The sequence below is a fragment of the Buteo buteo genome, chromosome 12 (assembly GCF_964188355.1).
Source record: "Buteo buteo chromosome 12, bButBut1.hap1.1, whole genome shotgun sequence".
NCBI classification, from domain to species: Eukaryota; Metazoa; Chordata; class Aves; order Accipitriformes; family Accipitridae; genus Buteo; species Buteo buteo.
In genome coordinates, this window is record NC_134182.1 from 18,835,923 (window position 1) to 18,862,116 (window position 26,194).

Here is a 26,194-nt window from a genome sequence, read left to right on the forward strand (position 1 = left end):
GGGAAGATTTTTACTGGTTAGTAGATTGCATAGCTGTAACTCACCCATTATTGTAACTAGCAAACTACTAGAAATTTTAAAATTATCAGGTACACTTGATGTTCTCAAAGTTGCATTATATTCTGGGATAATACAGTATAGTTTCAATAAAGATAGAGAGGTTAATCCTTGCTTTAATGCAAAATGGTGGAGAGATGTTTAACAAGTTTCTAGTGCTGCACTGGAAAATGTGCAGTCCAGAGACACTGCAAAAGTTCCCTCTAGGCTGGTCTCAGAAATCTGTGCAGAAATCTTTGAGGAACCTTGTGTTCCTTTCAGTTGTTCTCTTTTATGCTACTGCCTCTTCAGATAGTTTTGACTAAACACAAAGCTTCAGTTTACCACAACTCTGTACACTTTGAATCTGTACTTTCTCTCTTTAGGAGAAAAACTGGTACATCCAGCTACTTTTCTTAACATGTTTTCTTTGAGGTGCATTGCACCACTTTGAACCCCAGCTTTTGTTTCCCCTTTCAGCCTGTCTTCTTTCCACTAGCTCTGTCACTTAGTGTACCTTCTGCTAACTGTGCTGTTGAATGGTGAGAACTCCATAAAGTGATGATGTGTGTTGTACTTTTACATACACATATAGGTAGGAAAAAAATCTCTTTATGGATAATTTTTTACATGATTAGCTGTGAAATTTATTGCAGCTTTGCCCATATCTGGTACTGACTGTTGATGGCGCCTTGAAGCTGGCCTGGCTGGACCAGTAGTTTGAACCAGTCTGACAACTTCCATGTTCATAGCAAAAATTCAGTGGAGGGACAACAGAGGTTGGCAAGTCATGATTAAAGTGCTCTTGATTATTGCAAGTTAGGACTTAAAGTTCACCTACACAGAATACTGTGAGATAACCCTCACTTGAGATAGGCATTGAGCTGACTTTACGATAAAGTTATTAATCATTCATGAATAGTGAATAGGCATTATTTTGTCAGTGTACCTTCAATACCAAAGCACTACTAGTATAAAAGCATTCAAAATATATATTTAGATAAGGCTAAATAAACAAGGCAAATTTAGAATACATATGTCAGCTTGTTTGAATTATACTTTCCAAAGAGAAAAATCTTTGTTTTGAACCTTCAGGGTTATGAAGAAATGTCACCTGAATTTTTATAGAATTTCTATGTATTGACATTCATCGTGAACTTGAATGTTTTGTGTACAAGACTAGTCAATGCTCCTACCAAGTAATTGCACCGAAATTATGATACCATGACACACCCAAAACTTGGTCTCGTATTCATGAACTGTGTGTTTTGGCAGCAAATGTCTTCCTTGTAACATTCTTTTCTGGTCACAAATATCTTTTTTCTCTATGAATTATTATGGAGAAGCTCTGCAGCTATTGTTATAATTGCATTGTTTGAGATTTTGGTGAGTTCTAAGCACTACTACTGATGGCTTTTAGGCTCGTCATCCCATTATAAATTGAAAGTTATTGCACTGTGGTGTTTACTGGTTTGCCTTTGATTTTTCCATTGGTACTTCTCATCTGGTGGCATCTATCTTTCTAAGAAGTGACAGTAGCAGGTTTAGAAGCCCAGCTGAGGACAATATTTACATATACCAGCATTCACGCTGTTTCAAGTATTGATTGGACCCAGTCCTCATCTGGTGTAAGCTTGCACAAGCTTATCATCTTCATTTAGCTGTTCTAGCTTATAGCAACTGTGAATGTGGCCCTTAATATGATAGCTGATGTCTACAAAACTTAAAATTATGTAGATGCTTCCATCAGAACTGAGAATTTTTAGTCTAAGTAAAGATACGTTAGAATTAACTGTAATGCAGTAAGTATATTTTCTCATTCTTTGTGTGGGTAACATTTTACCTCACTTGAGCTGTTTCCAAGTTAGGTGTACTGCTTAAGGCCTCACCTAGAGTTAACAGAGATAGATAGGCATTTCCAGACAATAGTTTATCTCCTCCTCAAACAGCTATCTAAGATATGTAAGATTAAAAAAACTCTGAAAATACTTGTCTCTCCTCCTTGTTGAAGGAACCTAGAAAACTAATTTTTAGAAATTAATTTTCTTAGAATTTTCTAGAATGTAGGATTTTTTTGAAAACTTTAAAAAATAGTTAATGTTGGACAAGATGAATCCCACCCCTCTTTGCCATCTGTCTTTAACTCTGTTGTCCCTGGTGCTGATTTCCCATCTGATTTTCCTGGCAAGAAATAATTGCTTTCAACAAAATGGTTGCTGGTAATACAAAATTCTGGTATTAATTGTGAGTACATGGGTCCAGATTCTGCTTTCATGCATGCTGGTGTAAGTTTGTGGTGACTGCTGTCATTCACGGTTAGTGTGGTATATGTAGCTAAGAAGAGAATGTGGCTTTTTCCCTCCAGCTTGGGTTAAGCCTGTCCAGAGTGTTACACCACAGCAGGTAGTGCATTTCCCTGGCAGGTTTGAAAGCAGACTTTAAGTCTCTGACCTTTTGTAGTTACAGAGAAAAGCTCCTGACTGTGATCCAGTGCAGCATGGTCTACCTTGAATTTGCACATATGGGTTTAAGCAAACAGCCTTACTTATCGCCTTGGGCCATTAGCTCTGAAGTCTAATAATAATATATATGTCAGTACAGCTAAATAGTTCAGCAAGATAATGCATCAAGACATGTGGATAGCGTCTGAGATTCTAGGTAGCACAGAGTCCAGGCAGAAATGAAATATATTTTTGTTCCACTGATTCCCTGCCTTTTACTGTTTGCACTGCTGTACCCTATAAGCTTTCAAAATATATGCTTGGCCAAATAGGCGCAATTTGCCTTTGAATGTTTTTCCTCAACTGGATTCAGATATCTTTAATAGCATTTACTTGTTGCAGAAGGTTTTTTCTTTTTTTTTAATCCAAGATGCCCATCATTGTCTGTTGAAAAGCAGGGCGTTGGCTTTAAATGCTGAGGTTTTGCTTTTCATATGCAGCTGTTCTGTACCAAACGATTGACAGCAGAATTGCTTTGGAAAGCTTGGGCCCCTCCCTCTGAGATCACTATATTATTCTTTCCATTGTCCTGCTTTCTCTTCAGAACATATTTAGGGAGACAAGCTTTGCACATTTCTTATTCAGAGGACTTTGAAGTCGCATTCAACAAAAATAATGTATTTAAAAACATAAATATTTATTTACAGAGTAATTCAGGTCATTACAGAATTGGTAGCCTTTAATGATTGGCAGTCCTTAAAGGAATCTTCAGCGGGGGCGGGCTGGGCCTGTAAATCAAGGAACAACTGACTTATTGAATTTAATACCTGAGTGATTAATAATAAATTTTAATTTGAGGCACCCATGCCTGAGGTCTCTAGGTGTTGTAACAGGGATTAAAAAAAGAAAGAATGAAAGAAAGAAACTGCAATAAAAGAAGGCAACTTGCATGTCTGAAGAAAAAGGAATATTTGGAACCTACATAAATGAACCTCCTCACCTAACTGTGAAACAAACTACGAGAATGAAAAGGATCTTAGATGTGCTTTGAGATACTGCCGTGTTTCCGCACATATAGGTTTGCTTAGACCATTCTACTGGCCGGCTTTCAGAGCAGAAGAATGTTGCCCACCTTCTTTACTCCCTTCCGATAAAACTTCCCTTAGACACAAGCATTAACCTTTCTGGGTTTTGGTGGCAAGCTGATTCTGGTTTTCATGATGGTTAGGGACCCTAACTTGAAGTGTCACAGGTGAATGGAACAAGCCTGCTTCTCTGGAATCTAAAGAACGTACATAATTTTCACAGCTGTGTGAAATAGTCTCTGTTTCCAGCTGATAGGAAAATTTAAATTTTTATGGCATTTTTGGAACATGAACTCAGTAATCACATTGATGCTTTTCTCTTCCAAGTGCTACTGGAATATTTTAGGAAAATGCAAATACCAGCTTTAGCGTATGTCCCCCATTTCCACTGTGACTAGTACAGTGCTTCTTTAGAGTTCATAGAAAACACCAAAGTAAGACTGGGGAAAGCCCATACATGACTTTTCCCAAAGAAATATATACTGCATTTGTTGTGCAGTGTAGCATTCATTGGTCCATCGATCTTCTTGATTACCTTCTGAAATCTTTGGATATTTGAAAATGTCAGCAACGCATACATTTTTAGTGGGGTTTTTTTGGAAAGCAAATTGAAATGCTAATCTGAAATGTATTGTAGAAAAGCAAGAAATTGTTTTATATACTTTATTGCAAAAGTTAATGTAAAAACCACAATATCTTCCCTTTAGGACAGAATGTTATTGTCATAGTCCCAGGAGCCAACCTGCTTTTAAATTTTGAAGACCTGAAGAGGGCTTCTGATGTCATCTGTAAAGCCAGAGTGGTTGTTTGCCAGCTAGAAATAACCCCTGCTGTTTCTCTTGAAGCTCTGAAAATGGCACGTGCCAGTGGAGGTAATTTAACATAAGCCATTCTGTCTCCCTCATTTGTGTTGCATGAAAAATGTTCTTTATCATGCTTTCACAATAAAGATCCTGTGGTCTATTCGGCTTTCTGTCATACTAGTTTTATTTAGAAATGAAACAATAGCCAACAAATTCATGCTACTCTAACGAAAACTGAATTCAGTTTTAAAATTTTGCAGTGTTTACCTTGAATGGTGAATGAACCCATACCCTTATAATCTCCCCATATATGTCTGGTGCTGCCTTTCCTCCTATTTTCATGCTATGACTGAATACAGTATAATGTTGTTAGGTCAGGAACTATGGGCCTGACTCTGGTATTATTCCAGAGCAGAACAAGCATAATGAATGCAAGTCAGTAAAGTTCCACACAAAGTGGATGAAATGACCTCAAAAACAGACTTACACCCTTGTTCTCCCAGCACAGCAGTAGGAATGGCTGTGGTTTTCTATATAGAACTTAACATCCTTAAAGTAAAAAAAATGCTTTTTCTTCTTAACCAAAATTTAAGAGTGTGACTTGGCATACAGCCATTGAATAGACAGAGTCATGGTCTGTGAAATTATTAGTAAACTGTTACTGTGCTGTACTTTTAAATATAGGCCATTATTCCTTCAGTGTAGCATATATTTAGATAAAAGCTGACATTTTGCTTGAACAGGATGGGGTTTTGCTACCAACATAATGTTTTTAAGTGCCTGTAATGCTTTCAGTTACTCAAGCACAATTACCGTAGTATTTGAACACTAAGTAAATAATTATGTGAGGCATCTAGATGAGATTAAAAATATGTCGTTTGCGTCTATCCAGAAGATAAGACTGGGAGGGTACAGCTCATAGTATGGTCAATCACGCAGCAGGTCAGGGATGGAACTGGGATCAGAACTAACTGGTTCCTTGCAGCTGAGCTCAGGCTTGCTCCAGTAGATCATAGCATGTTGGGATTGTTGACTCTTCAGTCCTCCTTCTGCACCAATATCTGTTCTGCACCTGTTGTAATCACTGGTGTTCATGCACTAGTGAAGACATCAGATGTAGCAGAACTTTATGCATCGTGTTCATGTATTTTGTGCTAATTTAAGCAGCTATGTTACATTCGAGCCTGGGAGAGTGTGGCTCTGAAACTGTGGTGGTAATAGTCATAAACACTATAAACAGAACTGCATGGGGAAAAATTATTTTGACTTCTGTTTGAAATATCAAAACTGGGTTCATGCAAATCTAAATAAAAGTTAAAAACTTTAGAAAACCCAGTAGCACCTGGAATGCTTAAAATATAGGGGGAGGAGGGGGGTGGAACGGAGCTTACTATATTTTTTCATTATGTTTTATGAAAATGAGTTAAAACATTCTTAATCTAGTGGTTAATGGACTATAGTTGAGTCATAAATCAATATCCCAGACTTATTTTGTCTACTTCTAAGTCTATGCATAGTTTTGGTAAGATGCTTCACACTTTTGTCACCCTCATACGGCAAGATGCCAGCCTGTGACAGAAGAAAAGATAGGATTTTTTTACAGGCAATTAAAAAAAATCCAAACCTGATACATGGAACAGACATGCAAGCATTTAGCAACTGTAGACAGCACAATATATTGAGAAAAGATAGTGGTTATCTGTGGGCCAGCTATAGTTCTGCGCTGTCAGTCTGCTATCCTTGTGCAGCTCTCATATCAGGAAAGCTTTGGTTGCTTCTGCTTTAAAGCAATAGGCTATACATGTTCAAATGTCATGTGCAGTCAAATCTAAGTAAACAGCTGAGTTTGTAGCACTGTAAAAATCTATCCTTAGCCAACTGTAAATTGTTAATACAATTTTCCTTCTTCTTGCCTGCAATACCCTCATGTATAATGCAGTACTGCATGTTAGGATGTGCACTAGACTATTTTTGTTTAAAACAGATGCATACCCAGATGCCTCAAACCTCTGTTTCAAGGGGTTTTTTTGCTTGTTTTTCTTCATTCTTACTGAAAGAAAAAAAGAATAAGATGGTGAAAGAATGTAGACACGCAGGCAAGAACCCTTTGCTTCTGTTCAGTGAACATCCCCTGTATCTGTAAGCTAGAGAGGGACATCTCATGTTCTGACATCCTCTCATTGTGCCACTAATTATTAAAGATCTTGTGACAATCTTGGGGAGAAGGAAGGAAAAAGGGGAGGAAGGAGGGAGGGAAGGAAGGAAAGGAGGGAGGGAGGGAGGGGAGGAAGGGAGGAAGGCTTGTGAATAATTATATGAAGTGGGTATAAATTGTAGTGGAAATCTGACTGGAAAATTCTAGTTTTTTAATGGCTACGTTTTGTGAAGCTGCTGCTGCTTCGAAGAGGGGGACCACTTCATTGATGGGCAAAGCGTTATTGTGTATCAAAGTCTGTAAAGCAGTTTTGGGGCTTGTGTAATGACAGACTCCATAAAAAATGGCTGATAATGTCCAGCCTATTAATACCTGTAGTGAAGAATGGGCTGGAAGCTGCCTCAGTTATTAAGGTTCCATGTCACCTGCAAGTAAAGGATCTATTTTTCAGATGCTTCAACTTTTTAATCTTGGGCTGCAATTTTTCCTATCAGCTGTTTGTCTGTGGTTAAACTCTGTAATTTCTGCCAAAGCATAGTGGCTGTAGAAACCAGGCAATGGAAAATGCCTCCCACCCTACCCCTTTTAAATTATGAATACTGGCTACCTTAACATTCACTTAAGGCTTGATAGCAAGGAGCTATCTTATAAAGATAAGCCTTTACAATAGTATGGAAATCTGCCTGATTTTTACTGTATTGTCTGCCTTTGGAAAATAACTACCTTTTACATAGTCTTGAGAAAATTGTTAGAGCTTCCCAGCTAGCTTCCCCTGAGAGTCCATCCACACAGGCAGTTGTCCATTTGGGCAGCATGACTTCCAGCGTAATTCCTGAATCTGGTTTTAGGCAACTTCTTTTATACAGTTAAAGATCTCTTGTAGGCCCAGGAAGTGCAGAGCAGGAGCTTGCTTGATTTGAATACAGAAGAGACAAAAGCTGGACGGGAATGCTGGGGAGGGAGAGTAAGTTTCAGACAAGGGAAGTATTGGAGACATTTGCTTGATTTTGGGGGTGGCAGAGGAAGAAGGAAGAGAGAAACTGGAAGGGGAACAAAATTGCAACAGAGAATAGGATTTGTTGAATCAAGACTGGGCTAGAGGTAGAGTCAGGGAGTAGGCTGTGGGTACTGGAAGTGGGAAAAAAGCATAGGAGGTGGGGCGTAAAGAGATACGATGTGATGAAAGTTGAGTGAAGAAGGTTACTATTGCATAGTGCCTATGCAAGGAGGCATAAAGAATGGAAATTAGGTGAGGAGAATGGATCTTGGCAAAGGGAGAGAAAGAATTTGGGCAGAAAATAATTTGGTGTTCCTCAGGGGGACCAAACAGATTACCCTGTTCACAAGCCATGCTCTTCTTCACAGCCTGAAAGAGAATCTTAGGGTTCCTCTATCTCCCCCCTCCTCAGCAGATAATAAATATGACAGCAAACTAATAATAATGTATTTCACCCTGTTCATGATGAGTCTGTATTACTTAAAACCCAAGTTGGAACATTTCCAGTGCTGCTCCTGACCCATATATATGTTGGTATGATACCACATGACAGTTTGTTTTCCAATATGTGCTGTTTGTTTGTTTTACCTAGGAAAGTATACCTTAAAGATTTCTGTTTAAAAAAAAATAAATTATTAAGGTCGCAATTCAGAAAATAGGAAATGCAAGAGTTAAGGTTGCCTGTGAAACCTTAATTTGTCTCCTTTCTGCATATGTATTATGTTGCAGTCTTTAATTATGTGATCACATGCTGTTTTTCAGTGGTATGTGATCATATAATTAAAGAGTTTATTATAATACATACTGTATTGTAATAATATAAGGGAGCCAAATTAAGATTTCATTGGAAATCCTAATCCTGGCATTTTCTGACTTCTGAGTAAATGTCTTTGTCGCTTTAATACTCTTTTTAACGAGGCAGGTAGAGAGACATGATAAAATTGTACAGTCAAAGGCTAAAACTTTCAGAGAGTTAATCAAAAAGGTCATCTTCTAAACTTCTTGGTATTCAGATTTCAGAAGTCTCTGTCCATCTTTCTCTTTTAGGGCATTAAATGGGATTCAGAAGCATTCAGGGTGTCTGAATATTATGTGCCATAGCTTAGGGTCTAAGTATGTGTTTAGGACTGAAAATTTAGGCATCCAAATTGGAAGATTTGATCACTTACTATAAGGAATATTTCTAAAGTAAGAGAATGTGCTTTATATAAAAATGATGGCCTTGTGGTTAAGACACAGAAGTATTAATCATAAAATTGGCAAAGTGAGAAAGCAAGTCTGCAGACTTCCTGTGTTAACAGTGAGTAAGTCACTTATACTATCCTTATGACAAACCTTTTCTGCTGTTACATGGGGCCTTAGGCTACTGTTTAAAGTTAGGTTAACTAACATATTCTACCACGTGTTAAGTTTAGGCCTAGCTCTGCCAGATAGCATATTAAAAATATACAGTGCCTTGTCTACACTACAGTTTTATAATGTGGCAGTTTGAACAAGTTAGGTAACAACACATTCAGAGCATGTTTAACTCTTTGTCTGGACATGCCCTTCATTACTCCATACCCCTGTTTCTTCGTGTACAGAATGCAGATAACAACACTGAAAAAATTCTAGAACTAAATCAGTTCTTGTAAAACTTATTAAAATCCTGGAGGAAGCATCATCAGTTAAACAAATTGCATTAGTGTCTAAGGCTTCCCCCCCCCTTTTTTTTATTTAAAAATTTCTTGGTTAGTTTTTCTGTTACTCTTCTTTCATGTTCCCATCATGACAGGTGCCTGCACGTGAATTAGAAGGGAACTTTAATATAATAAAACTTTTAGCAGTTCTATAAAACGAGAGAGCCTTTTGTGTGTTAATAATAAACATTCAGGGCCATGAATTAACCACAGTGGTGTTTCAGGTGATGGTTTATGAATCTAAAACACTAGAGATTGAGACTTTTTTTTTTTTCCTTCCAGTAAAGACTTTATTTAATGCAGCTCCAGCCCTTGCTGACCTAGATCCACAATTTTATACCCATTCTGATATCTTCTGCTGCAATGAAACTGAGGTAAGGTCATATGTCATGTTAAAGAAAGAGTCTTAAGCAGTAAAATTTCAGAGGGCTTCTGTTCTCAGAAATGCAGCATATGGAGCAGGAAAACCCAGGCATGCTCCTCATAGTCCTACGTAGGACTTTTGGAGGTGACAAGTTTGATCCCTGACCTAATGAGCAGAGAGGAGTATTCTAGAATACCATTAGATTGCACTCAAAATTAAATTGTTTGCAGCAGAAAAGTTGTGTCCAGCCTTCCTTACAAGCAGATGAGTAAAACAAATCTTTGAAAGGACACTTTTAAAATGTTATCACTGAGTAGCAACTATTAAAATAGATCCTTGTTCTTGTTTTGTGGTCCCTTGATATGATTAGCAGGAATGTGCTAGCCATAGTGTTCTGACAGTTTTAAACTTGCTTGCCAGGAGGTGATGCACGCATGCTGCACTTGATGGTAAATAGTAGCTTCATATGCCTCTTCCTGTCAGGTCTGTTTTCAGTGAATCTGTTTCTCTGGCCCTTCAACTGTATGTTTCTGCTTTTTTTTTTCCTCCTTTCCCTCTCTTTTCTAATTCAAGTGTGTTATTTCTCCCAAAGGAAATTATTATTGTCACAAGAGACAAGCTTGTCTCATAAGGCCTTCGTTTAAATTTCTTATTTATTAGCATTATGCATGCTGTGTTCCTTCCCCTCATCCTCTCTTTATATAAACAGGAATGTGGGAGAAGTAACCTAGTGGATAGAAGCCATGCCTTGATCATAGTTAAAGTTATCTCCAACAAATATGATTTCTGCAATGAACCTTTGGGTGGAGAGGAGAGGGAAGAGCTACTTACTTGGCCCTGCTTACTTACAGGATTTTTTGTCTGATGACAATGTCTATCAGAGTCCATCACAAACCATATCAGAAGTTCTCATTTCACAAGTCTTCTAGCATTTAAGGGTCAGTCTAAGTAACCCAAATGGACATCTGAGTTTTATTCTGGGATGTTTTGGTACGTGTCTGCTGAGTTCAGATACTCCAGAGCATTCAGGAATTAGCAAAGTAGGAAGGTGGGAGATGCCACAGCTCCTCAGGTCTCTGGAAAGCAAAGTTTCCAGTGTAACTGGCAGTGATAAAATTTGTGGCTCAGACACTGTCCAACAGCTACCAGAACTCAATTATATGTGATGAAGAGAATGCTAAGGCAAAGTATTTATTCTTTTTCAGGGGACTTGCAGGACACCCATATGGTGTTTTCTTCATTCTTTCAGAAAGCACTTATGCCTGGACTATGCCCCTGGATTGGCTAAACAGTGTATTGTTGCATATTTTGGGCTGAGAACACCAATACTGTCCCACCAATTTAGTAAATGTTATTCGTTGTTCGCTTTTTTCATAATGTCACTAGTTACTTTTTTTTTCCCCCCTGTAAAAACTTATCCCCCATATATTAGAAACAAAACTTTGTTTTTCATTACTTGTCTATTCCTGACTTTTCTCTCATTGCTCTTTGCAGCACACATGTTAAAGTTTTCCCTTTGTTATACTTTATTGCTAGAGGACAGTCTTGAAAGAGACATTCTTCGAGAAGTTTAGCTTGCTGGAGCCAGGGTGTATTATTATTACCACCACATGGAGAAAGGAAAATTACTTCTATTTGGAGAACAAGAAATACAGGTGTATAATTATAATAGATCCCTGCTAACTCATCTACCTTTCCTGCAGAGCTGAGGGTACAGTTTGCATTCTTTTCTGCTATTTTCTTTTAAAAAGTAATTACCATTTGAAGATAGCTGGGATCACTGTATGCAGTGTCAGACACAGAAATATGCTTTCTACTGTTCAGGAGGCTTATCTCTTCTGAATTTATGGAAATGGTAGACCTATGGAAGTTACTGTCACCCATATCATGGGAGCACAGATCCAAGTGTGGGACTCCTACAGCATATTCTGAGAACAAGAATGGCACATAAATACCTTTGCTTTTAACAATAACTTTTCCATACTTGGCGATAAAATCAATTATGTTAGCACGACTGTAGTAATCAATTATGTTTGATTTCATCCTCTCTGTGTGTCTGATTTGTTATTGAATTGATTTTCAGGGATGAACTGTTGCCATTGTTCCTTTCTTTTTGCTGAGAAAAGAAATATGAAGCATTTGTTTTTCTTATGTCAGAAGTTTGAAAGTTGGTTTTTTAGTAATTGTTATATATTCATATGCCATCTGTTTTCTGTTTTCTTTCATGACTTTCTTTAATTTCAGATCCCTGTAATGTATGCACTGCAGAAGTTTGATATAGAGATAAATGTTTACATACCCAAATAAAGGTTACCAGTCACATCTCTGTATGACACTTAAAAGCATAAAGTTAATTCTACAAATCTCAAAGATAATTCTAATTCCATAAACTTTGTCCATTCAACCAACTACATCTGCATTTCCTTCATCTTCTTAAATCAGGAAGTACCTAAGACTTTGATGATTCAGAATATATACTGAGAAAAGATCTTTTTATAGATTTTTTTTTTTATTTCCCTCAGTATCTACTAGCAGTCACAGTCAGAAAAGAGCAATTGGATAAGATGGACCTTTGCTCTGAGCCACTATGGCCATTCTTATATTATGATTTTTTTTTAATATTATTCTCTATGGCCGAATTTATTGAATGTGCTGCTTACAGCTGCCTTCCTGAGATATTTTGTTCCAGCTCCATTGCCCCTCCTACTTGGTATTTCTAAGTCTCAACTTCCTTCTAGCCAAAATCCTATTTGTGTTTCCACCTTACCCCTTTTTGGATCTTTTATTTTTTATTTGGGATTTTTAGGTACTACCAGAAAAAAAATAGTGTATTTCTGCTTTATCTTTACTTAGTCTTTCAAATAGTTGATGAATCGTCTTGGGTTTAAAGATTAACTCTTTAGAGCTATCCAGTTCAACTGCTTCTAAAACATTCTTTTTAACACAGACATATATGCTAGGACAAGATTAAATTTACACTGATTCTCTTTTATTGCTTGGTTTGGCTTTCTTAGTCATTTAAATTTACAAGTATTTAGCAGACAATTTTACCAAAATGTCCTTATCTTTCTTGTTCACCAAGACATGCTTTTAAATGATAAAATCCTGTGGTTTGTGGATATTATGTGAATGATATGTTTCTGACAGAAGATTATGTTAGCTGTAGAACAGAACTCTAGCCATTTAGCTTAAGACATCTCATACACTATGGGAGTGTTTGTATTGTTACGGATGAGAAAAAGGGGGTAGTCCTTGTGATTAGCTGAATTATTACTGAGTCAGAAGTTTCTGTTATTTATTTACTGCCGTGAAGGTCAGGAGTTTTGATCTGCAATGCCTTTGTCACAAAATAAAAGTTTTAAAATGTCAGCTATAGTTTCAGACAGCCTTTGGATGTCGGGTCCCAAACATGCAAATATCAAATACATCACACCTTGTACTCCATCCTTCATTAAATGCTTTAGGATTTAATGAAATCACATGCAGTATCTGGTATAAAAGCACAGCTTGTTCTTATGGATTTATGTGCTAGAGAAAAGCAAACAAAATTATACTATCAGTGAATTATCTACCATTAGTTTGTCTAGAAGGCTCTTCACAAGCTGTTCTTTTCACTTTTGCTTGTTGCAATAATAATTTTTTTTTATGTTTGACATTACTTTCTTTTTATGTGGTTCATGAACAAAAAAACTCAGAACAAATCTTGCAAGGTTATCAGTTCTTTCTTTGCTTAGCCTGTAGTTCAGTTTTATCTTTTCCCAGAAAGATCAAACTTGTTGAGACTAGTTTTTTAATTCCCAGATGTAGCACAGCCTAATCCCTGAGGTTTGTGCAGGAATGTGCTAGTTCTCCATTCCCTTAATTCTTCTAATGAAAAATAAATGTATCCGATGTCATCTTAGTGAAAACCAATGGTTGTTCTTTTCAGTAATCTATAAATGTTGAAAAAGAGACAACCCTATAAAAGATGAGCTCTTTGGAATACTTACCATTTTTTTCCCACGTATTTGCATGAGTCCTTGCTGCAGTATGGCCCTAGGCACAACCACAATGTCAATACAGTTCATGTGTTGTTTTTCTTATTTAGTGTGTGCATGCAATTACACAGCCCTGCAGGTTAGGAACCAAAATATATTGCACATCAGCAATTTCAATTTAGTCCTAAATGTTTTGAAGAACAGCTGCTTCTCCGTTCAAAGAATACTGAGAAGCCCTTCAGGAGAAGGAAACCTCCTAAATGGTTACAGCAAATGATTTAGTTTGTCAAGCTATTTTTAATGCAAAACTGGGGGCTGCTTTCTCCCTTATGTAAAATGGGTATCAGACTTGTGATCTAAATAAGAAAGGCCTAGCAAAGATTTAATTAAATGCTAACAGAATACTTCGGGGCTTCAATGGTAGAAAGCAGTAAAACTAAATATAAGTTGATTGCTAATTTTGTTAAATAAAGCTGCAAGATGTATAAAAATAATACAGAAAAATAGGTATTATCCTATTGTTTCCTTTTAAGTGTTGTTGTCTATTACTAAAGGCTAGATCATTTTTGGAAGAAATATTAATAATGGAAATTCTTGTTAATATGTCCAAAATCAAGAGACAGTATTGACTTTTACAAGATTCAGAGAATACCAAGTTTATAAAACTATATCTGGGGTCTTGGATTAGGATATTTAAGATACTGCTTATTAATATAGAGAGATTAATACTAGGGATAGTCTTTCTTAAGAAAAAAATAACTGATAGCTCTAGTAGTCAAAACAAAAATAGGTCCTTTAGAATTAAAATATTTCAGAACATCTCTTGAATTTGCCTTTTCTGTTCTAAGTAATGGAAAGCTACTACTGTGCCATTATGTAGAAGTTGCCAGCAATTCACAGTATATTTTAATTCCAACTTTGTTCTAAAGCCCATTTTATCAGTTGCTGGAAACTATGAAATTTCCCATATTTAGTCTAAAATGGAAGATGTTACTTTTGAGAGGGGAGGCAATAGCTTCAAGCCAATTAATTTCAGTCAGTTTTTAATTATTCTAGCACGATAAGTATTTCTGTATGTATGTATGTAAAAATTTTATAATTTGAAACAACTGGAACTAGCTTGGCTTGTGGCCTGATATTGCAATTGCTTATATACCAAATCTGTCTCTCTATTTCTTTGGGACTGTTCACATGTGTTAGAATTAATGAGATTGAGTTCTTGTTCTGTCATTCTCAGAGAAATCTCCTAAGGTACAAGCCAAGTTTGTAGCCAACTGGCTTACTGTGTTTAAATATTTAAACTTAAAAATATTTTAAATTATCATATGTCATTTTAGATGGGTTAGCCTTAAAACTGGCACAGTTTCCCCATTGTTATTTATTAATTCTGTTCCAGCAGTACCAGGCAACATTTGCAAAGTTGTTACTGTGCTAGCTGCACAAAAAGCAGTCCAAATGATGGACTGCTCCCCAAAGAATTAACACTTCTTGTTATTTCACCAGTTTATATTTGCTGAGGATCATAAGATCACAGAATTTGGGAACAGACCTCTGTAGGTCTCTAGTCCAGCACCCTGGTGAAATATGGCTGGTTTAGGTCAGATTGCTCACAGCTTTGTCCAGTCAAGTTTTGAATCTCCAAAGATGGAGATTGCAGACCTCTGGGCACCTGTTTCACTGCTTCATCACCCTTGTGGTGAAAAAGCTTGTGCTTATAGTGGAATTTCCCATGTTCCAGCTTGTGCTTGTTATCTCTAGCCCTATCCCTGTGTACCTTCAAGAAGAGTCTGGCTCCCTGTTCCCTATACCCACCCATTAAATTGCTGTAGACAGCAATTATATCTCCCCTTAGCCTTGTGTTCTTAAGGCTGAACAAGCCTGCTTCTCCCAGCCTCTTCTTGTACATCCTTGTCTCTGGCCCCCTGGCTGTCTTGATGGCCTTCCATTGTAGTGTGCTGTAGTGTGTCAGTGTCTTACTTGTGCCAAAGATCCCAAAACTAGACACCATGCTGCAGATTTGGTCTCGCAAATGCCAACAGAGGATCCAGAACATCTCTCTGAAAGTGGTTGTGTAAGCCATACACTGCCCCAAATGCATCACAGCTAGGAACACTTGGCAGAGGTTCATATCATACTTTCATTCGCACTTTTAGCCAGTGCAAACTAGTACTGCTGTTGAAAGAAGTTAATTGTTTTGCGTTGGCTTTTGGGGATGGTGTGAGATTGGGGGGAGGGGTGTTAATTTTAACACAGATCTGCCTTGCAATCCAATTTGTTTCCTGGCCACACAAATGGCTGTGCTGGCACAAGAGAATAGGCCATGTGGACAAGAGTGGAAGGGAAAAAGCAGGATCATTTTTCTTCTGTAGCAGTGCTGGTTTGTGTCAACTTACTGTGACTAGACTCCACAGTGTAAAGAGACATGGAGAGTTAACTAAGATTAGCGAGGATTATGGCCAAGAACTTTCCTATCAGTTAAATTAAAAGCTTCAGTTAAATGTGTCTTCCACTTTTGTAAACAAAATTAAGAGAATTCTGTGTGGATTAATTATATAATATCCATCATAGGTTTATTCTGACAGCAGTTTTGTGGAATGTCCTCTTGCTTTAATAGGTTCATTTAACTGAGGAGTTTTATGAGACTAGCTGCAGAAAAATAAAATTCTTAATTTGCTGCTCTTTTGTACAGTGCTATGGCAAATGTCCATATTGGCCTTTTAGTATTGTTACTTAATTTTTTCTTTACATAACCATTAGTTATTTCCTTCAATTGTACCACAGTTTGTTTTTTAAATAAGATTCTACTGAAGGGAGGAACTTAAAAACTCACCACAGTATTTAACATCAGTTGACATTTACCGCAATCTCTAATTATTGGCACAGAATCTGTCTGGCTTCTGCTGCTTTTATGGTTCTTCCAGCTTGTTCCAGTGTTTTTTAGTTTTACCATCCTGCTGTAGATGAGTTAGATGATAGTGGTTTCAAGCAGTTGAAGATCTACTTTTATACAGACTCTGCCTGTTCAAATAATTTTGTTTATTGGTATAAGTAGTGTAAAGATGAAAAGAAAGATTTCTGCAAAACCTTTCACATATCAGTCCCAGAACAATTCTTTCACGACCCAGGCGAAAAATCCTGTTGACTTGTGACACAGCAAGCACCAAGAGGGGTGCAATCCTAATGCTAAGCATACAGCATGTGCATTTCGTTAGTAAGAATATTATATTTAAATACTTCATTTACCTTGCTCATGAGCTTACAGAAGTGTAAATACCTCTTAAATAAACCCAAATTAGATTTGCTGTTTCTCTACCAAAACCAAATCCACTTTCATCCTGGAGAATCTGCAACATAGGTAGAATGTTTGGAATTATTGGCCCTCATAAAGTACATTGGAAATTCAGATAGCCAGTTTCATTCAAGGATTTGTGTTAATCCATTTTTATTCTTGTAATGTGATGCGCTAGGTATCCTGAATACAGAAATGCATCATTCCTGCTCCAGAGATCTTAAAATTCATTAAGAGACACAGACTCTTTAGACACTTAAATATTAGAGTATATATATATTTTAACACTATTTATTATCTATCCTTAGTTACTCCACAGCCATTATTGGTGTATTGACTTCTTGCAAACCTTGCAAGAAGATACATTCAAAAGGTTTTGTGAAATATTCTTTGAAACATATTTTCTTATTTGAAAATACTTTTATAACCTTTTAAAAACAGGAATAGGTTTAATTTGCTTAGTTGGTACTGCAAGAGAAGTTTGAGCAGCATGGTGACATGCCAAAGAGAAAATTGGATAGGTTTAGTTGCCTTCTTATAATTTAAAGCTTAGGATATTCTTGTCTGGGATCAGTGTGGTTAACAAAAGTAGTTTTAAATTGCGTGTACGTGTTAACCACACCTTGCCTCTGCAGTGCACAAGTTTACCCACCAAGGCCTGCTACACCAGATTCTGCCTTGTAGCGATCAGATCAACAGTGCTTGAAATCATTTGTGCACTTGTCTAAGTAGGGGCTGCAGAACTTGGTCCTGTAATTTTGAAAACTAAACCCGGAAAGTACTCTGCTAATGATACTATAAAGTCTAGGGAGTGTGTTGGCATAATCTGGCCCTTCAGAGCCTAAGGATGGCTTCTCCCGGGTCAGGCTGAAATGCAGGAAATGACAGTGGCGAGCAGCAGGCACTGACTCACGCTGGGGGCGGTTTACTTTGGGATGGCTGTAGTCGTTCCTGTCCCCAGCTGTCTGCCCTCCCTCTCTTTACTACAGGCATGGCCTGTGCTTCGTGAAGCAGTTGTTTAATCACTAGAGTTTACAGTCCATTATATCAAGAAGTATGTGCACTGAATTCAAGTTGCAGTAATGTGGAGGAAGGTAGTTTGAAATGTTTCAGCAGCTGTCTCCCAAGAAGCCGAGCTGCCCATGCAGCAGAGGTCATGAAGTGTAGCTGGTGAATAGGTTCCAGAGTAAGTTTCCCACTGAAAATAAGCCCTAAGAGTGTGGAAGTGATGCCCAGTTATTAGGCAGTTATCTGAAAATACTTCAGACTGCATTTTTCAGGATCCAGCAGCAGCCTTATAGTGCAAGATAAAGTAGGACTTCCCTCTTCTCAAGCAAGCAGGACAAGATTCAGTAAAGACAGCAAAATACAGTATGTCTGTTTACTTACAATAGAAGGCATACCGTATTATGCAGGAGTACTGCCTGCTAGACTGTTTCAGATAAAACACACTGTATTTTCTCTTCCCTTTCTTCCTGTTTCATTCTTGTTCTCTTCCCTGCCAAAACAAAAAGAAAAAGTACATGACACTTGGCAATGCTCTGCCAGCAAGAAAATGTATGAAGTGGCAAAAAGGATGCTTGATTCTGGAGTCTTCGCTGCAGATTTTGGGGAAATTTTGCTCTTAGTTGGGTGGAACTAGAAGAGATCAATTTTAAGAGCCAATTGGGAGAAGTCGACTTACGGTCACCATCTGTTAGAAGAAGAGTTTATCTGTGTTTGTACAGAGCCAACATGGAAGAGTCTCAGTCTTGACAGAGGCCTGTGGACATGGCCATAACACAAATACATAATAAACTTGTAACGGACCTTTGCCCAAAGAGGGCTTCAGATAACTTTTAGGTATTCTTATCTAAAAATATATATTAAAGTAAACAGAGTGGTCAAAGTTGAGCAATTATTTTTTTTTCCTTGAAGAGATTTTCCCTTGTGACTTCCCTCTGAACAGTGGCAATTTAAAAAAAAATATAAAAGTTTCTCACTTAGTGATAAATATCCCCCAACAATAGGGACCGAGTTGCCATGTAGCATTTTTCACATAAGACCACAAAATGCTTTTGCCAAGGCTGTGTCATTGTGTCCATTTCACAGATGAAGAAACTGAGGCATGTGGGAGAAATGTGATTACACTAAGGGTTGCATGTCAGGTAAGTCATAGAAGCTGGAACAGAACCCATGCCTCCTGTGTCCCTGCCTAGGCTGCTCTCCGTTAGTCTGCTGTGCCTGAAGTAGATGCTGATTTCAAACAAGGAGCAAGGCATAGCTGAATATCGGTGTAGGAAGTGGTTTCATGATCATCCTATAATATACACTTTAAAAAGATACTAAATACTGTTTTCAAATGCAACTGTTGTCCAAAAATTAATGCTGTCAGATTATGATTTTTGTTTGCGTGGGTTATTTTCCAGGCAGAAATTTTAACGGGCATCCCAGTTGGCAACCTTGAAGATGCTGAAAAAGTGGGATGCATGCTGTTAGAAAGAGGGTGTAAGCTCGTAATTGTTACTCTTGGAGCAGAAGGCTGCATGATGATATCGGTAGAAGAACCCATTCCAAAGCACGTTCCTGCTGGGAAGGTCAGAGCTGTGGACACTACAGTACGTTTTTGTGGTTTAACTGTCTTGCTTTGGAAAAGACTGCTTAAGCACTAAGGGAAAGCAATGAGTAATCAGCCAAATCTTTGGGCACTAGCACAAAGGCTAATTTATGATGTGAAATTGAGATCTTGCTTCCAGCCTCTCATATATTAAATGTCAGTTCACTCGAGTTTTATAGTCTGTATTGTAGGTGAGCTAGAATTATTATACATACTGATAGTATCTTCATGTTCCCCCTTTACTGAAGTCAGTACCTGCCTCTGACAGTAATGCATGATGCCAATAGCTTGAGCTGCAGTCCTGTTTTTTCACCTTTGCCCAATCATATAATTCATCTTGTCCAGAACTCAAATGCTGTGGGAGAAAGGAGATACTACTGCCCTCACAGTCTGGAACTGAATGTTTGCCTTTTCTGACACAGGCATGAATTGCTTACCAAGTCTAGCATAAGGTGACTGAAGACATAATTTTTACAGAATATAGTGGAAAAAAACCAAAAAGTTCTTGCTCCTTCATGACAACTATTTTATGATGATGGGTAAGAGATACTTGGTCAGAGGCATTTTAGTCTTTGGCACGAGGGTACTTTATTTACTTCCTGCTCAGAATTAAATGCAGAAAGCATACTCTAGCAGACCACTAAATACAATACCCCCAGCAAAAAATAAAAGCAGGACAAGCAATAGTTAAGATAGGATTGCTATGAAAACCTTACCACATTGCACATATGGGGCTATTTTGTGTTCCTAGTATTATCTGACATAAATCCAAAATAATTCCAGTGGAGTTACTGAGAGCAGAGCAGGTCATTTTCTATGTACTAACTATACATTTAAATGCCTGTTATAATAACGTCATATTACATATGTTCTGTTACAATAGTTCATTAAAATCCTGGGGATTTTACCATCTGGTGCATTCCATATCTGAAATGCATTAATAATAACTAGTTCTTGTAGCATGTTTTTTTATTCATGGACCTCATACTGCTTCACAAAGAGGGAAGGCAACTGCTTAAAAGATGAGGAAACAGAGGCATAGGGGACTGAAATTACCTAGCTCATTAGCATGCAGTGGTAGAGCTAGGAGTAAAGTCACTTCATCTAAAACAGAAGATCACTCATAGATTTGGACTGTGATGTGCTGGTACTGTGGAAGGCTTTGTTTCACTTTTAAATTTAGTCCTTTTCAACTTACCTCTGAAACAGTGGCTTTATTTTCCTCCTTTGCCCCTTTGTCATTTAGAAGTTTGACCTCAAGTTAGTGCTGATTTTGGAATGTCCTAAAGTTCTGGTTAAGGGAGGCATCACTGTACTGTGCTGTACGTAAGGTTCTTGGTAGGGGACTACAGATACCAAACCACCTCTGCCTGCTTTTAGCCCAGAATTAGAAGTGCCAAGGGAGTGAAAGTCAGAGCTCCCAAAGCTGCCCAGAAGCAGGATTTATTAGCCTGGGAGCAACACCTTGTGAACCTAGCAGTACGGCTTCTTGCTCTGAGTTGGTCAATCCACTATTGCTATCAAAGCTTAGTGTAGAGTTTTTTCTACATCACACAGAAGTGATGAAGAAGAAACATGTGTGATCTGCTTCTTCAAAAGAAGCAGAAAATTGCTGCCAGATCAGCTGTTGTTTGATATCTTAAGATATTTGCTGCTCTTGGAATAAAACAGCAATACTGAAACCACACACTGTGATTGAAAAGCACTTTTTATCTTGCCTTGCCTAACAGTTCAGAGTTTCATGACTGAACTAATTTAATGCTCTTTTTTTTTTTGGTCTTGTTTTTTTAAATAAAAGCAATTTCTTTGAGTTTACTGAATCCTTGACCTGCCTCCTTGTGGCCGACAGGTTACTGGCTTTCACATAGCAGAGGATTTTCACAGTTAATTTTGTTAATCTACTTAAATACCAGTGGGTTGTTTTCAGTAAAACAGCTGTGCTCAGTTTACTCTTGCAGACTGAATGAAAAAAGATGTGTTGGCCTTCCATTATAAAAGTCTTGCAGTGCTTAGACTGATTACCTCTTTGCCTGAAAGCAAGTGGTTTTAAAGCAACCCTTCCAAACACTAAGCAAAATGTCATCCTCAACTAAACTGGATAGCTCTATTACTAAAATAAATACTAAACATTCTAGTAGGACATGTTATTCTCTTCAGAAGCATGTCTGCAGCGGATCCTTCCCGAGGGAAATAAGCTGAAGCTGTAAAGTGGCTTAGCAAGTAGCCACCTATGCAGAGAGTATTCAGAGCTGTTCCTGTGCATGCTCTTAACATGCCATTTAATACTAAACAAAAGTTGCTACCTTAAACTGCCCTGACTTCAGCAACTTGAGGGACCAGGCAGTAATTTTTTAAGCTGCCATAATCCAATCACATCTCGTCATGTGCCTGTATCCATATTGACATTGTTTGGCTCTGCAGAAGGTAAGGTTACTGCCAGACAAAGAGTTAAATGATGTGTATAACCCATGATAGGATTTGCAAAAGGTTACAGAGCCCTTATGAAAACAGTCTGTATTAAAACAGAGTTTGCCATTTAGAAGATACACATATAAAATACCAGATGAGCTTCAAAGGCCTCTTCCACTGTAGAAATTTTCCCATAGCTGCTACCACTGCCCAGAGCCCTCTCTGCAGCAGCGCAGGTTCTATACTGCCTCCTGGTCATTTCTGCTGTTCACAGCAATTTTGAAAATTTTTGATGAGAAAATACTTGGGTAGGTACAGCCACAAAGATTAAGAATTTGAGTTCCTTGTCCCAGGTAGCATGCTCCCCATTCTCCATGTTCATAGGTTCATCAGAGAGACTAAGGGTCGATAGACCATAGAGCCTGGTTCTTCCTCCTAGTACTTGATAGGTGGTTAATCTAAGAGTTTATTGGCAGAACACTGGGAAAAGCTGGCTCCATCTCCCACTTTGTGGTGGAACATGAATCTTCAAGACTGAAAGTCTGGCATTTTTCACCCACATTAAATCAATACTATAAAGGGGAAAAAAAGGCTTGTTGATTTTTATTTTTTTTTTAGCGCTAATTATCTTAATGTGGGCTTTACTAATATATGCAATGCTTCCCGTGACTGTTAGCAGAGCTCTGCATACACAGTCCAAACCATGTAGAGCATGAATAGTCATTTAGAAGGAAGTTTTGCAAGACATGGTATTGTAAAGCTGAAACATCTGTTTCTTCTCTTATAGCTAAATAGTGCAAGAAACTTTTGTTAAGAAAATAAACTTTCCTTTCACTTTACTAGTTTCTGCTAGCTATTTTCTGTATGCAAATTTTGAATAAAAATAAGTGTATTATTGAAAAATCATCCTTAAATTTTCTGTATGAAAGAAATATCTGATTAAGCCCACTAGCTGTATCAATTTGTATTTGAAGCAGGTGATGTATGTTAGAAACATTTGACACATAAAAAACTACTAATATGTAGATAATATAAGAAAGGTATACATTATAATCTATTTTCATTACTTTAAATAGTTGCTTTTAAATCTACTTGACTACATGAAGTTAAATATATGTATTTATTTTTGGAAGAAGCTGTTTCCACTTTAGGTGAAACTATTACATGGAGCTGCATTAAAACAGCTGTGAAGGATAATGATATAATTCCATTTATATGACACTTCTTCAGTAGGTAGCAGAAGGTTTCAGAAACCATTCACAAATTTGATAAGCATTTCATAGAAAACAATAATATCATAGACAAGCATTTTGCAGTTGCGTGTGTGTGTGTGAAGCAGTTTGCTTGCTGCTGAAGCAGAAGCACAGCTGAGGTGGAACACAGCCACTGCTTGCAAACACAGCTGTGGGACATGACCGAACACAGTCAGGTCAAAATTGTACTTGAGGTGAAGTAGATGATCTGTGTGATGAACCACACAATGATCCTGGATTGTGGCATCTGCTGCTGCAGTAGCCCTGAACACGCCATCCTGGCAGAGACATATGCAGTCTGGTAACAGGGAAGGCCACACCATTGTCCATGTTGGAGAACGAAGCTCTGCTCTTTTTGCCCCTTCACCCCTGCTATTTCTCCTGTGCTTCTGACAGTCACACAAAGTGTAATTTACAGCACTATTTACATCTATTTACATTTACTAATTATATTCCATTGAAACTGCCAAGGAAAATTTGTCAGAAGAATGTAATTACTCAAAGCTGGAATTTGGCCAGCAGTGAGATTAGTTCCCTTCCATTTTGCAAAAAAGCACTATGGGATCTTACAGAGCCAAGTGCTTCAAGTGGCAGCTGGGGACCAAGTCAAGCCCCTGAGGTATTGCCGGAGGCCTGCCTAGGGCTTGGTATGTGCAGGTGGGCTTTGCGGAGGCAGTTGGGCTGTCTGGAGCTCCAGGTTACTGGGGGTCTGGGCTTTAGAGGATTGTCCATGCCAGGCCTCCTCTGGAGGTGGGGCAGTCCAGTGGTCGGTGGCTACAGCAGGCTGGAACATGCCTGCTGGCTCTGGGGCTGCACCCTGGGGCTGCACCCTGGGGCTTGGAGCTTTGCCTTTTACTGTGGTTGCTCCTTGCAGTTGAAGGTGGGATGTCCTGTCTAGGATCCATGCTTCAAATCGGAGGGCTGGCACAGGCAGAATCTCTCCTACGTGGGGGTATTAGTGGAAAACGGCAGCTGCCCTGCTGTCACTCCCCCATTTCCAAGTTGCATCATGGAGGTCACTTTTTGTGGGGAGGTGCTTAGGGTTAGTTTTTGTAACCTCTGGTTTGCTCCAGAGCCTGGTTTGGGTCGAGATGCTGAACAGCATCCATACATGCTTGCATCAGTTAGGTTGACTCCAGTTTCCATCCCATCTGGTCTTTTAAATACATAGTACAGTTGCTCTGCTTAATGTCTCTTCATCAGCTTCTACTTGACCTCTAGGTTTACACATGCTAATGTTGTGTGCCCAAAACTCCTGCATTAGCACACTCACAATCAGGAGATTAGGCATCTGCATATCTAGCTTAGGCGTGGATGTATTCTCTGTAAAGGCAAATGGAGACACTTGGGCACACAATATTTAAATGAAAATTTGAAATCACTTTTCACAGTGGTGCCCTCAGTAATCACAGCAAGTCCGTGGTCTCCCTTTTAAATCTCATGGAGAACCCAGAATGTTTAACTCCACAGTATTTCTAAGCACAACCATTAAATTTCCCATAAAATTTCTTACATTACCAGCATTTTCTCTGCCTGGCTGTGCTTTTCGATACAGAGAGTGCACAGCCTGCTGAGGGAAGCTAAGGAGATCACAGGTTGAGGTGCCATGCTTATAAACAGTAAACTCATTTATAAGACATGATAAAATTCAATATTTAATCTACTCAGTTATGCCTGAAATTTGATGCGAGTGTATGATTTATTCTATATGGTCCTTCTCTGTATGACATTCTCAGAGACAGATGATACATACTATTTGTCATAAAGGTTACCATTATTTTTGCATGTCAATTCTGCAAAATGAAGTCTAATTGCTACAATATGAATTTGTCATCAGATGTTTTATGTTCAAATCCTATGAAGTTGCCCTCTGATTTCTTATTACAATGTATTAGATCTTGCTCTTTTACTACGGGAGAGAATTAAAAAGGCTGTCTTTAAGCAGTAGAGTGCTCACTGAGCAGCTTTGTATTGAACTCTTAAGACATTACACAGTCTTTATTTTAATAAAGCCTCATATAAGTGTATAGCTATATAATTTTAGATATGTCACAGTATTCAGGCCTGTGCCGTAATTGTCGTCTAAAGAAGGCAGTGTGGTTTAGCGATTTGAACAAAGGATTGAGTAAGAGTTCCAGGGCTCTGCAAAAGACTTGCTGTAAATCCTTGGGAGAGTTATTTGTCTTCTTTGTATGCCAATTTATCTATCCATAAATTGGTGCTGCTATTAATGTATTGCATATAAACCATGAAAAGTCTGTTAGAGATCAGAACAGAACCTGGGAGGCCTTTTCCCAGGCTTGTCATAACCTCAGGCCAGTTGTGCTTCTTTGGGGGCTTTGCAAACTCATTGAAGTTCTGCTTGAAGTTGAGAGGTCTTGTCTGTAAAAATATGGTTTACACTAAAATCCTCTGACTTAGCTGTATCTTCTGGTTTGGAGGAAGCCTGAGCCAGAGGAGTGAAGTGGACACTGAAATAAAGCCTTAGAATATAAATAAATCCAAAACAGTCCTCCTAATAACAGCAATTCTTTGTCTCCTGACTTTGTGGCCTAACGTCTGAAGCTCAAGGGGATATAAATACAACACTCTGTGCAATGACTAATTACTCAAAATTCTGTGCATCAGCAGAAGTGGGACTTGTGGTTGACTCTAATATTATCAAATGCCTTTGCTATTTAATAATCTTGTAGCCGTACATTATTTAGCATGCTGTTTGCACAAAGAACAGTGATTTTATTTCAGCTATCTCTCAACAAAGTAAAAATGCAGCTGGTAGTAAATGAAGCATTTGGCAGACAATGTGTCTGATGTACAGTTCTCTAACTTGCTAAGAAGAGAAAAATGTTGTTGAGTGTTTAACCTTTTCCTACTCAAGGATGTAGCAAGGAGTAAAGTGACCACAAAGGGCAAGGTCTTCTATTCTTCTTTTTCATTTTTTTTTTTTTTTTTTTTATTTTATTTTTCTTTTCTCATCTTCCCTTTCTTTTTCAAGGAAAGCAAAAAAGTTACTATCGGGCAAACAGCTTATCTCTCAGTGGGTTTTATTCATACACCAACACAGAGTAATTATGCCCAGAGCTCCCATTAACATCCCGCAAACCGACAGC

General features: G+C 38.1%; 1 protein-coding gene across 4 annotated transcripts in view; it reads left to right on the forward strand.

The window, feature by feature from the left end:
• Positions 1 to 26,194, forward strand: part of RBKS (ribokinase) — a 70,147-nt gene that overhangs the window by 30,289 nt on the left and 13,664 nt on the right. For 3 of the 4 annotated variants that reach the window (XM_075042889.1, XM_075042892.1, XM_075042891.1), the window contains 3 exons: positions 4,270 to 4,434; positions 9,479 to 9,570; positions 19,235 to 19,423. In XM_075042889.1, the coding sequence (XP_074898990.1) occupies positions 4,270 to 4,434; positions 9,479 to 9,570; positions 19,235 to 19,423 (446 nt within the window). The remainder of the gene's footprint in view (positions 1 to 4,269; positions 4,435 to 9,478; positions 9,571 to 19,234; positions 19,424 to 26,194) is intronic. The other variant, XM_075042890.1, reaches the window with a different exon arrangement.